We start from the raw sequence: 14,708 nt of genomic DNA on the forward strand, positions 1-14,708 counted from the left end.
TATTTACTCTTTAACTAATTGAAGCTTCCCGTATTCAACTAATTGAAGCTTCCCGTATTCACTGGGGTGTTACAAAGGCTGTATATCAGCGTTGATTCTTTATATATTAAGTATCTGTAAGCCAAAACCATGTGACTAATCTTTAGCCAGAGCAATAGTTCCTCACACCTTTTTTTTTTCTCAATAAAGTATTCCAAAGGAAATCTCTTATACTGCTTATTGTCTGGGCTGTGTGAAAGATTAGAGTTAAGGTGGATAAATATTCAGTAATGATGTTTTTTTTTTTAAATATATTTTAAATGTATGTTTGTGTTTACTTTGGATATGGTGAAGTCTAAGAAGTTAGTTAAGTGACATATATATTATGCAGTGAACAGTTTTTTAAAGAAATTAGAAGAATAGAAATTGGAATGTTGTTTATTAACAAATGAAAGGAATTTATGGCATTGCCTTAAGTTGCCTGTATATAAAAGTATTATGTCATCACTATACCATGTTATTTTTTTGTGCATTTTTTAACACATTTATTCAAAGGGTTGTAAAAATATTTCAGCTAAAGAACAGAAATGAGAGTCCATTGATGGATCTGGCAACATATACTTATTTTTATAAGTAAATCAGTATGATTTGACTTGGGTTTCTGAAAATTTTTTATGCAATTGCTACTTGCTTCTGATGACAGTCACAATTATTTTATATTTATACATAATTATGATAATATCACTTAATACCAATAATTAATTAAATATGAACAAATAATATAAGCATACATGAATAAAAGTAATTTTTTGTATCTGGTAAAAACAGATTTGTGTTAGTTCAATTAGTATTCACTCTTTTTGGATAGTATTGATTTTACTACTATGTGTACATTGTTGTCAAAAGTTCCTTTTACCAAAAAACTAAAATTTATTGTTTTATTTGTTTTGCTGTGACCAAAGTCTGTCCCAAAGAGTACTGACTTCCTACATATAATTTGACAAAATATTGTCTCATTGATATGAACAGTTCATTGGCAGTAATCTTGGCTACATTTATATACTGCTTTCAACACAATATTGAATGAGTCAGTTGCAAGCCCCTGCTGCATGTGTATGGTTATGTTTTATAAACTCAAGTTTAAACAACAGAATCATCAAATTTTGTGTGAAACTGACAAATCTGTCACCAAGACGATTGATTTATTAATTGAAGCTTTTAAAGATGTCTTGCTATCAAGAACTATTGGTCTTTAAACACCACAAAGCTTTCAAAGAGGGCTAAGGCAATATTAAGGGATGAATCTCATAATGGTAGACCAATTTTGTTGTTAAATGATCAAAATTTGAAAGTGGAATGAGCTGTAATAACATTAAACTGCCAGGATAACTTGGAAAAAAACAGGCTTAGATAAATAGGTAGTTCACAGAATCTAACAGACCATTTTCACAAGCAAAAACTAATCAAACACTTGTCTGTGGAACAAACTGAAAACCTGTCAGAAATTTGCCAGAACTTGCTGGAAAGACTTAAAACTGAGGAAAATTTCTTTGATAAATTAATAACAGGAGATGTTTCATGAATGTTCAAGTATGTTTCCAAAACAAAACTGTAATATAAGGAACAGTTAAATAAAAAATTCTCCTCATCCAAAAAAATCATGCATGAGCAAATTCAAGGTGAAAACAATGATTTTATTTTAAGACCACTATGGCATTGCGCACAAAGAAATATTACCTCCACAAGACAGTCAGTGCCTTCTACTAAGACATCTTGGAACAACACTGAAAATGGGTCTAGTACATTCAAAGGCCAATGAAGAAAACTGGGTGCTATAGCATAACATGCCAACCCACACTACATTTTCACTTCAACAATTTCTGGTTGAGAAACAATCTAATATTTCCACAATCTGCTAAAATTCCAGATCTTGCTCTCTGAAAGATTTATTTTTTTTTATAATTAAAAAAAAAATTGAATTCTTTTTTAATCATTTAAAGTTGAAATTAAAATGTCACCATTTTAGGACAGAGAAATATATAAAATTTATAAATTGCTAATTATAATCATTTATTCATAAATTATTAAGTTTATGTAAGAAGAAAACACATATAGCTGCTGTGATTAAAGTACATATAAGTGCTGTAGGACCAACTGATGAACAGCTAAAGTATTAAAATTTTAATCTTGCAGAATTAATTGGGCAGAGATAAGGAACTGCATGATTTCTTTAAGTCTAGGAATATGATTACATTGTGAAGAACTAGTACATTTTTTTTTATGTTTTCTACATCCCAAATTTCCACTCAAAAAAAGGAAATTACAATAAGAAAGTTTTTATATAAATACTGAGCCAATTGGTTTTTTCTGGTCAAAAATTTATGAGTTCTTTTCTATTAGTTCACAACCACTTTAAAAATCACTATTTTAATTCAATACCACTTTGTATTTAATTTAAATATAATTTTTGTTATTAATAAGCTATTTATAATTTGTTCGAGGGGTGTAGCGTAAGCTGCTTCCATGTGGTGCACCCTGGGTAATGCTAAATAACTCATGATGAAAGCTCTCAATGGAAATCAATCCAGATATAAAACAGTCCTTCATTCAATGTCTGGGAAGAGACTACATTGAGATCTAGTTGGTTAAAGGTAATACAGTGGAATACTGAACGAATGCCAAAATAAAAAAAAACAAAAGTTCATAACATTCCAACAAAAGAAGATAAAGATGTATCATTATTGTGGAAGCTAATCTCACAGGTGACAGTCTTACATATTACAACTCTACCTCCTCCCTAAGACATGACAGGTTGCTAGCAGTATTTTGGTTGGAATTAGAAGGAATATGGTTAATAGATTTTCTATTGTCAGTCATGAATGAACTTGACTCATCTGAAGTTGACAATTCTTGTTGCAATCACACTTGTTTTGTTGGTATGAGGTTAGCATTTTTGATTTTAAAAGACTCAATCAAGTAATGATCACAGTGCAAAGTCTAATTGAAGTTAGACATAGGAAAAGTTTTTGTGTAAACCTTTAGTGTTAGAGGGCAGGTGCGGAGATAACACTTCTGCGAATTAGTTAATTTGATAGTTGAGGGTTATGTGTAGGAAGAGGCCATATGAAGGCGATTGTAGGTTATGTAAATACACTGATAGAAATTATGCCATCCAGACAGAAGGCAAACTGATGGCTGTGTTATGAAGTTTAGAAAGTCTAAAAGACGACCACTGGTAAAGCCCATCATGGCTGGGAACAGAGAGGGTGGTGTGACAACTAGGATTTTCACAAGGCAGATATCTTCCCCCGACAGAGATCAGGATATGAGAATTGAGGTACATTCAGAACTTCTCCCATTAAAGCCCATCTTCCCCTACGGGAGTGGGGATGTGTGTTCAGAGCCTACATTTCACCAAGTATGGTACATAAAATCCACCAAATAATGAGCTAAATGCCAATTTTTTCAATGTATCACAGAGAACGCTAGTAGATTTTAACACTCACTTCACTGATGTAAGGTACAATGATGTAAACAGAGCAGGAAACTTTATGCAAGAATTTATAGCCAGTAATAACACTGAATTGATATTCAAAAGTGTCTGACTACACCCCTTATCTTCATTATAACGGTAGTGCTACAAATCTAGATTTCACCATGACATTTGTTGATATATTCCCAGATGTAGATAGGGCAGTGATTAGAAGTGATGGTTGTGGGTATCACTAGATTATAACGCCCATAACAAAACCCGAATAAGCCTGTAAACAATATAGACATAAGGTGTTGGAATTTCAGAAGAGCTAACTGGGATTACTTACAAAAATGAACTGGAGAGATCTTACACCTAATGATTTCAATTTAAAAAAATGTCTCCTGATGTAAATACAACAAAATTTGTGAAATTATATTACAAGCTGCTAAACGTCATATCCCAAGAGGATGAGTATATAATTACAAACCATTTTGGATAAATGATCTAGAAAAACTAAAAGCAAAGAAGGAGGATGCACGTAGGGGAGCGCAGAATGTACTAAGAATCCAGATGAAGTAAAGGAATGGAGGCGAAAGGAAGCCACTATGAAAAGTATTAAATACTACGATTGTTTTTCTAACTTTTTAAGTAATATTTCTTACAAAATAGTCGTGTACAAATTTATTAAAGTGATGGACAATCAACAGCTCATAAGTCAGGACAGAAAACCTTTTGAGGATTTGGGATTAACAAATGCTTTACAATCTCTTTTCGACTTCTCTCTCAACAACTAGAGATACCAAAATACAAGAAAAGTATTTTAGAATGCAACTGAGATCTGCATCAGGTGATGTAGCAGAGCCAATATCAATGCCAGTTTCACACTGTACGATTACAGCAGGCCTCGAGTACCTTAAAAAAATAGGAAAACTGCTGTAACAAAACCACAGAATTTTTAATGCACCTTGGTCCTGTTGTCCTTTTTAATCAATATAATGATAAATGAATTGCCACGGTAATTTAAAAACATAGAAGGTATAAAAAGAGCATTGTATGCAGACAATAAAAACATCATCCTTGCAAAAAGCAAAAATGAATCTCACAGCTAAACTAGGCAATTCAAGCATTACCCTACTGAGCTGCTGAAAATCTTATGACCGTGGGCATAAAAAAAATTTATCATATCTTCTCATTGGCTCACGCTGTGCCAGAAATCACCTGAAATATCGAAGTGTAGACATCAAGGAAAGTGAAAACACCAAATATTTAAGTATGTACCTCGACAGGAAGAATCATATCAAATGAAAAAGATAAAAGATAAGCTAAGCAAAGTATAAGATAAGCTAAGTATTCTCAAATGCTTAGCTGGTAAGAAGCAGGGATAGCTCACTGTCAATTCTAAATAACATCTTTAGGATTTATATAAAACCAATGATTCTGTAAGGTAGTGAAAACCTTACAACTGCTGTACATCAAGTCTAGAACTAGTTCAGAATCAGGTCATGAACTCATTACAGGAGCTGTAAAAAAATTCCTATTCTAGCTCTTTTGGTCATTACTAAAAACACTCCTATATGTTCTGAGGTACAGCGACTGGTTATATTACAACTAGAAAAACTTATTCAATTATCTTTCATCAGTTTCTGGTGAAGTTAGCAGGCAGAAAATTGACACTTTGAAATGCAGAAGGGTTTCTTCCAATATGTCACAGAATTAAGTGGAAGGTTCTGCCCACCAGCACAAGCAGAACCTCTATTTCAACCATTGTGCCCTCTAAACAACCACCAAGTATACACTATACTTGAAGTACAGAAGCTGTAGGTCAAGAATCAAGACCTTAACCCACTGTCTACAGAAGATTTTCATGGAATATGTGGAAAAACTGAACCTCAAAAACGACTGGCTATGGGTATACATTAATGGCTCATGTCCCACAAGAAAGTAATATTGGTGCTGGAGTGAACTGTGAACTCTTTTTTACCATTCATACTTTAATGGGGAGGTTGCAGCAATCAACATTGCCCTCTGACAATTCTTTGTAGGATTACATGCCTTTGGTAAGGCTATCTTCTGGTAGGGTTGTCTTTCTTTGCAACTCAAAAGCTACTATTCTGGCTATCACATCTTTCCAATAACCAACATCTTTACAGATATTAAATAAACAGATTTTGATTAGACAGCAATAAGTTGCAGGAAAGGTAATGTTTCAGTGAATCCATCCCATGTGGGTATACATGGAAAAGAACCCATCTGTATTATCTTATCATTCAGCAAAGCTCTTTATTAACAACAAACTCAGAGATTCTAATCAATAATACATCCTGTCATGAAACAAAAATAAAAGATAGTGTTCAGTGGTAAAGAATGAAGCTATTATACCCGACAGTCCTAGAAGCGAGGGTATGGCCATATTCAGGATAAAAACTGCCCATCTGTACCGAATATATATATATCCTACATCTAGATGTATCATTTATAAGAGGAAAACCAGTGTTATGAGCTAGAAGCATGTAGTGAATGAGTGTGATTATTTTAAAAATTGTAAAGGAATATCTGTGGGAAAGACCTATTGGTGAAGATGGAAATTAATGACTTTGTATCAAAATTATAGCATTTGTAATAATAACAGTAATGTATAATTTGTATATTTAATGTTAATTAGACAAGGTTGGTGCATGAAATGAACATTAGGTTATGCATCATATAAAATTAAGTACATGGAATCGTTAGTTACATTACCTCACCTTAACCTAACTAGCTATATGCATTAACCTAACATAACCTAGTTAATTATCACATAAATACAATATAAATTGTGGTAAAAGTTTCAGCTGGTAGTGTATTAACAGAAAAGAACCCTTATTAATAAAAAAGTGATATTTAAACTAGGTACAAAATGGTACTGAATTAAATAGCGATATTTAAAATGATAGTGAATTAATGGAAAAGAACACACAATTTATGAATAATAAAAGTATTATATCTTAGTATTTTTAAGTTTTTATGTACTCATTTTTTTTTTACAATATTTATGATTATAAATTCTTTTTCAAAATAAGGCATTATAAAGAAACGCTTATATCGATTTTATATGATAAATTAATGTCATTGATTGCTCAGAAACACATTTTTAAGCAATTTTATTGATATTAGAATTTAAACATAATTATTTAATTGAATATTTTGATTCAACTGCACATTTAATAATTTCTGAATTACTAAATTCAATAATACTTTAATTATCTGAAAATAACAACACTATCCTACAATGGAAAGGCAAAGTACCAGGTCAAATGTTTATCTCAAAACTGAATCGCTACTACAAGTTACAAAACCTTCATTCTGAAATCTTCAATATAGATACAAAAACCATGAATAACTTAATTATCTTTAAATGAGGTAATAAGAGCTGTATACAACTTAAAGTATAAATAAATATTATACTATTTAATGTATTGAGTAATTATTGTGAATAAAATAAAAGCCCTGATTACTGTTTAGTTAACATTATGAAATATCAACATATGCATAAATTGCTTCATTATTCTCATACTGAAAAAATGAATGTCAGCTATATAATAAATAAACTGCCCTTATTTACAATCCATTCTGAAATGGAGTAAAAAAAGGAAAAAACAAATAACCCCACATTTGTAACTCAATAAATTACACTAGTCCTCTGACAAAAGAAAGGGATTTTGTTTAAGAAAGGGAACATGTTGAATTTTTTAAAAATGTTTCATTGATATTCAAGATAATATGGATATTTCACATTGATAAATATGTTATGTGAAATATTTTCCGAGTCCCAACCATATTTTTTTATGAAATTAATGTTAGTAAGCCATATTAACTGAAATATCAATGTGAAATATCCATATTATCTTGAATATCAATGAAACATTTTTAAAAAATTCAACATGTTTAAACAAAATATGAAATATATTTATCACTAACATATAACTGCCACTCTTTTATGCAATAAAGATTTAAAAAACGAAATTTATCTTTAACATTTAAAGAATATAATTCAAAAATAATGTCAGAAATGTATTGGTTACGTTTCTTACCACTTAACTCTGATTGCAACTTTAATTAATATTTATTAAACTTTATCATACTGGAAAAATTACCCTTTAGTTCAGGTTTAATGACGTCAATTCAAATGAAAATCAAACCCCACGTTATACCATGATAAAAATTAGATGTTATTTTTTATTAATATTAACACAAACAAATTAATTTTTTGTAACGTTAAATACTCAACCCTTCACCAGTCGACTAAGTTAAACAACCATGTAACAAAATTCTCATATATACAGACAAAATCTTGCAGAAATTGCTGTATAACGATTCATTATTACATCCGCGTACAACAAACGGCATTACACACAATATTAATACGAAACACATCATACTTTAACAGATAACTTATATAAAGCCACGTTATGATTGAAATGGGAATATCAGACTGTCATTTGATATCAAAGTTCACAACAGAATATCTATTAAAATAACGAAATTTATACACTTGCCTCTTCTAATAATTTTAATATAGGTTTTCCAGGATCAGAGAGAGAAAAACTTGGTCTTGACAAAGGACGATGTTCTTCAAAAACAGGCTCATCTAACCCTTCATTATATTCAACGAGTTCTCCCTCCTCAGTTTCATCAGCAATGGACTCGTTAACTTCTTTTTCCATTGACCTGATATCTTCATCATCAGTTTCCATTTCCACATCACCATCATTTTCAATCTCTAACTTCAAATTTAATGAATTCCCTCCCATACTTACTTCAGCACTACCATCAACAAACGCCATTTTCTAACCCCATTATTAATACATACATGCCACTGCTTCCTCTATACTATAAATCATATCTATTCTAAAATATGTTCTAAAAAGTAATAATTACTTGTTGAAGGTTGTTTACAAACGAATGTATCAAGTTCTACATTAATTTTTATTTAAGACGCAAACAAACTACTGTTAACAACCCACTTTACCAATCCATAATCATTATTAATTTTATGCTATTAGTTATATGACAGTTTTTTTTACCACGAATCAAGTGTCATTAAAACTTCATTCATTAGGACAAGTAAAAAACGGTTGTCTTTTATCTTCCAGCCAGTTTTTATTAGTAAATGTTTGTGATATTTATTTTATTAATAATAATAATTCACTATTATAACAATTAAGTATGTTTATTAAAAAATAAATAAATATTTTTTAATTATATAATATTGTAATTTTACATGATATATAAGTGATAACTTTTAAAAAAGTATAGTGTGAAAGCGATATTTATTGTACTTACAAAAACCAATTATAGTCCGTCTCATGAAATGGTGCAGCAAACATAAATATGAATTCAACATGTACGAGTTATATATCTCAGCAGTATCACTAGGCTGAATCATTCTGTTACTCCCTCGTACTAGTACAATTATTGCTTTATGCATATAATGTACTGGGAGCTACCACTTGTGTGGCGCCGTGACATGCTGACGATAAGCAATTAAAAATGTGTTGAGTCTTTGTTATTGATGTTTAATAACTATAACATCATTTGTAATGCAACACAAAATAATTCAATTTTTATAATAAATTTATTCAGTTCTTTTCAAATTTACCTGTTTTTCTGCCAATCCGATTTTAACTGTAATTCGGTCGTGAAACATAAATCTAGAAAACCCTTAAGTAGCTCCGATAAAAAATCAGCAGCATATATATACCCTTAAAAACAAGATAACCCTGACACTGCAGTCAAAGTCGTTGCTCGAAAAGCAATTAATGCAATAGTCGTTAGCGAAAGAACAATTTTTAACATAATAAAAAAACACAAAATTGATGGTAAACATGTTAGTCCTAAAAAGACTGAAAAGTTGGACGATTTTACAAAAAACGCTATCAGAAAAAAGTTCATTCGTTTTATTTCAATAACGAGCTTCCTAAATTGAACAAATTATTAAATGCCGTGAAGACAGAATCTGAACTACCAAATGTTTCTAGAAGTACATTACATCATGTTTTAAAATCAATGAGTTTTTATTTCATGTCCAGAAAAAATAGTTATTTATTGATTGAACGTGAAAATGTTATTTCGCGTTTTATTACTTTAAAATATTATATTACGGCGCAGGGTATATTTAAGAGAAATTAAGCGATTTCGTGAAGAGGGTAAGACAATTTATTATCTAGATAAAAATTGGGTCATTGCGGGACATGTACAGTTGAAGATATGGGTGAATAAAAAAAATAAAGAGCTCAAAAGACGCTTTTATAAAAGTTTTAGCAACTTGGATGAAACCCCTGGCTGGAAAAGGTAAACGCATGTTGGAAGTGAAAATGGATTTTTTAACGTGGTTTATGGGTATTCCAGATATTCTCAAGAGTATCACAATAAAACGAATGGTGGCAATTCTATGCAGAGGTTTAAAAAAATTGTCGAAATTCTGGCTGAAGGATCCGTCATAATAACGGATAATGCACCGTACCATTTCCTGAAAACAGAAAAAATTCCAAACGCTTCGACCCGAAGATCAAAAATTGCCGAATGATTAAAATTTCGTATACTTAAGACATTAAAAGTGGAACTTAAAAAAAATGAAATCAGTTAATCAAAAATATACTCATCAAGTAGATGAAATCGCAAATCAAATCGTATCGTGTTACGTCTTCCTCCATACTATTGTAATTTTAGCCCGATAGAATTGACATGAGCACAAGTCAAAGGCTATATTGGGAGTAATAACACAACATTAAGTTAAGCGATGTAAAAAAGTTATTGATGTAAGGTGTTTATAGAACAGATGCAAATGCTTGAAAAAACTGCATTCAACATTTTGTAATTAAAGATGAAAAGAAGCATGGGAAACGAGCAGACAGTTTGTGTGAAAATATTATTGAAGATATAGTGATAAATTTGGGAAACGATGACAATAGTTCAATAGATAGTAACTTATCGGGTATTGAAGAAATACATTGAGGAAACAAATATTTTTTTCTGTTTTACTTGGGGAAATTTTAATATTATTAACAACGTACTTTCTGAAAAATTGTATTTTTAAGCTTAAATATAAAATTTTATTATTTTTTTACAAGTAACTTGTAATAAATTCATTTTTATGTTAAAACGAGAAGTGTTTTTTTCTTGGATGAATTGCGCTACATTAAATTAGAATCATAGTATTCTTACGTTTTGGTTTGCTGCACGCTTTCTTGACATACTATAGTGACTTATTGTACTGGCAAAAGGCAGTAACGTCTTCCAGAATGAACTGGAACGAATTGCGACCCTCTCTACTCTCCACTTTTTCAGCAAAGCTTACTTGCTATTCCCCACAGACTTTCAACGTCTGGGTATGCGCCCCAGCATTTGGATCTACAAAATTCTGAGTGGTTAACAATGTAGTGCACGTAATTACGTATCAAATTTCGTATCCCACTGTCGGCCGGACACCCAACCTCAAATAATTAAGGAATCCGGTGCGACGAAATTAACTATTATTGGCAGTGACGAACCGCATTCAGTCAGTAACAGCAAACGTAAAACATTTTCATGTTTCGCGGCAGATTCCGCCGAAACCAGATTGCTCTCGTGGGACTGCCAATGCCGTATTTTCTTTTAATGAACATAGATTAATCGATCATGACACTCATTGCCTGACCATCAATAACACGGTTATTATTTAAGTTTATTTCACACATACCTTCCGCAGGTAATCGTTGTAGTTAACAAATGTACTGAATTTTTAGTTCAAGTTTACATAATTTAACTGACATTACAAAACTCTACGAATATACAAAACAATATTTTGCCCAGACTTGTTTAGCACCTTGCAACTATATATTCGGAGTAGCTGAGCGTCATCTCGGCATTCTCTTTTGTTACAACGCCATAGTTCTCAGTTACCCGAAATCTTAAAAACCATTTCGTTTCTTGATGGAAAAATACCGTAATTTTGGAACATACGAATACAGGTATTTTTTTCACGAGCTTTTTTGTGCAAACGAAATATATCACCTGGAACATCCATTACAATAAAAAAACAAAATAAGGTAACAATAGGAATCTAATTTACACGCAGTCACTATGAGATTGTATAAGCAAAAACAAATAAGAAATAACGATCAGATATCAAGTAGAAAAATGTCAGTAGGCGCATCATCAAATATAAGTCTTTTAATAAACTTATATTTTCTCTTTCTCTCTATAATATGCGTATCTTAATCGCTGTTGAAGTATACTATTGTACAAGTACTGAAAGTTATTAATTCATTGATAACAACTGGCAGAGGATAACGTTAGAGAACCGAAAAAGTTGTAAATCATCTAATATTAACCGCTTAGTTTTAGCACTTTACAAATGGTTTCCGAGTAAACAAATGTTAACTAAAGGTGCCTCTATTAGAAATAATACTAATTTAAGACTCAAAAGTTACTAGTAAAACTTGAAATTCCATAGCCTGGTGCCCCTAGAAACATGTTCACCCCATCATATCTTGAAGTAATATATTTAACAAGGCTTCTGTTCTAGATACTTGTATCATGCTGCCTCACAGTTCATTGCTGACACTTGTAAATTTTTCATCAGGCTCACAAATAGCTTCAAAATTTTATGAATAACACTGAGTAAATGTACTTGTCTGAATATTTGTACATGATGTTTTGGGATTACTATACAAATACGATTTAAAATGCCTATTACTGTTGGCAAACGAAAGTAACTCTGCCGTAAAATCTTGGCATTGCTAATTCGTGTTTGAATAAAAGGATAGTGAATGTGATTTTGTTATTATTCAATATGTCACAAATCACTAGTTAGCTTACAGTAATGTGAATATCAACAACCTTCGCTATTCTGGTGGGATAGTCGATATTACCGACGAAACAAACAAGTCGACATTTCGATTTTCAAATCTTAAGAGTCCTTTGGATTTGGCTAACTTTATTCCCATTTCAAGTTAAAATTTATGCGTGTGAATAATTATAAGTATCCACATGATCACAATTAGCTTGAAAACAAGCTACCTCTCGATACTACTTTTTATTCATCATGACCGTAAGAAGTACCTTTCTTTCATTTTCCTGTTTAGCCTCCGATAATTACCTTTCAGATAATGCTTCAGAGGATGAAATGTGTGAATGTAAATGAAGTGTAGTCTTGTACAATCTCAGTTCGACCGTTCCTGAGATATGTGGTTAATTGAAACCCAACCGCCAAAGATATCAACAATCTAGTATTCAAATCTGTGTAAAAATAACCAACTTTACTATAGTAGGACTTGAACGCTGGAACTCTCGACTTCCAAATCAGCTGATTTGGGAAGACACGTTCACCACTACACCAACCCGATAGGTTGTAAGAAGTATCTAGGTGTTCATAAAAATTCAACCAACTCTTGTAGATTATCAATGATTATTAATCTCTCATAGATTATCTTTATTCACTCAAAAGGAGGTAAGTGCTTAAAAAGAGACTAGTATTAACAAATACTACTATCTATTCACTTCATCCATGAAAATTGCACCGTTGAATGTTTTAATACACTCTGTAGAGAGTTTCTAAGCAAATTACTAATTTAAACATGGGTTACCACCAATTTATATAAAATAAAATTAACTTCTTTCACAAAAACAATATTACTTGACTGAAGAGTTTCTAAAAAAAATATAACTACATAAATCTGAGTTTTTTGGAGTTGTTTAATGTGTACTCCAATAATTTTAATCATTGCCTTCAAATCTTCTTTTTGTTTTGTACAGATTTAATATTTTTATTACGAGGTTCATTCAAATATAAACAGGAATTCTGCCATGCAAACTACGGAAGAGCAGTGAATGTGGTGGTTCACTGTAGATAGTTAGGGTAGATATGTATGGAAAGGAGCAACTGGCCAGGCACATCCCCACATCAGTAGCAAGCAGAATGTCTGATCAGGAGGTACCATTATCCATTGGGCAAAGAATTGTAATCTGATTTATCACCAATGAAGGTGTCAAGTCTTCTGAAATTTTGATTCTACTCCAGGCACAATTTGGAGATGCTACCCTGTCAAAAACTCAAGTATTTGATCGGGCCAAAAAATTCGAAGTGGCCGTGATGTTGTAGAGAATGAGTTAAGAACATCGTCTGCAGACCACATCAATGATGACAACATTCAGGTTGTTCATAACCTTGAGGAAGATGTCTGCCACTGAAATCACATTAGAGATGGACATAAATGTTGGGAGGTGCATAAAATGTGTCAGAAACTCTTGAACATCAAGATGTCAGCGAAGTGTGGGTTATACACCTTCTCACCGAGACACAGAAAAATCTCCAGAAAGACATTTATCAGTGGCTTTTGAATTCCTTTGAGAAAAAAAGGCATTTTTAGACAGTACAGTGACCTGTGATGAAATGCAGGTCCACCATGGAAAGCAAGAGAACAAGTGGAGTGGTGGAAAAGTGGGGAAGGAGCATTAATCAAGGCCAAGAAATGCTTGGCTGGAAACTGTTCTGGCAACTGTGTTTTGAGACTCAAAAGGGGTGCTGTTGATTGATTTCCTGCACAAAGGGCAGTAAATGCGGGATAATACTGCCAGTTATTGGGTGATTTAAGGGCTGCTTACAACGATAAACAATGCTTGCAACCGATTTGCAACATTCTCTCCACAACCAACGGCCATATACCCCAGCTCAGACTTGCTGAAATTCATTGGACATCTCTTGAACACCACCGTACTGTCCAGACTAGTTACCACAGGATTTCCACATATCTAGTTTGCTGAAAGAAGGTTTAGGAGGGGAAAGATTCAAAGACAATGCCACAATCAAGCATTATGTGTGCGAATTGTTTTTTTTTTTTTTTAAGAGAGGATCAGCAAGCAACTGTTCCAGTGGAGAAAATGTATTTTTATTAAGAAAATAGTTTAGAAAAATAAGGTAATTTATTTGTAATTTTATCTAATATCAATTAAGCTATTTAAACAAATTATGGTTTACATTTAAATGACCCTTGTATGTAGATATACTTCCTTCATTACATCGCATAATTATTTTTACGAATTAATTCTGTATTTAGCGACACCATTCTTATCAGATTTCTTAGATTCTTCTACGCAAATTCTAATCACTTCCTTTTGTATCTATTCCTGATCTGCATAAATAAATACATTATATGAATATGATATTTAATTGTATGTCACTTAGTGTAAGAATTAAGTATACATTAAATGAGTATGCAAAAAATTCAGGTTCATT

General features: G+C 31.9%; 1 protein-coding gene across 1 annotated transcript in view; it reads right to left on the reverse strand.

The window, feature by feature from the left end:
* The window catches only part of LOC142324093 (uncharacterized), a 61,134-nt gene extending 52,822 nt beyond the window's left edge, over window positions 1-8,312 (reverse strand). Inside the window, exon 1 of the mRNA XM_075364728.1 lies at window positions 7,990-8,312. Coding sequence (XP_075220843.1) covers window positions 7,990-8,277 — 288 coding nt within the window. The 5' untranslated portion in view covers window positions 8,278-8,312. The remainder of the gene's footprint in view (window positions 1-7,989) is intronic.
* Window positions 8,313-14,708: the final 6,396 nt, after the last annotated feature.

Source organism: Lycorma delicatula, chromosome 4 (genome assembly GCF_047948215.1).
Source record: "Lycorma delicatula isolate Av1 chromosome 4, ASM4794821v1, whole genome shotgun sequence".
NCBI classification, from domain to species: domain Eukaryota; kingdom Metazoa; phylum Arthropoda; class Insecta; order Hemiptera; family Fulgoridae; genus Lycorma; species Lycorma delicatula.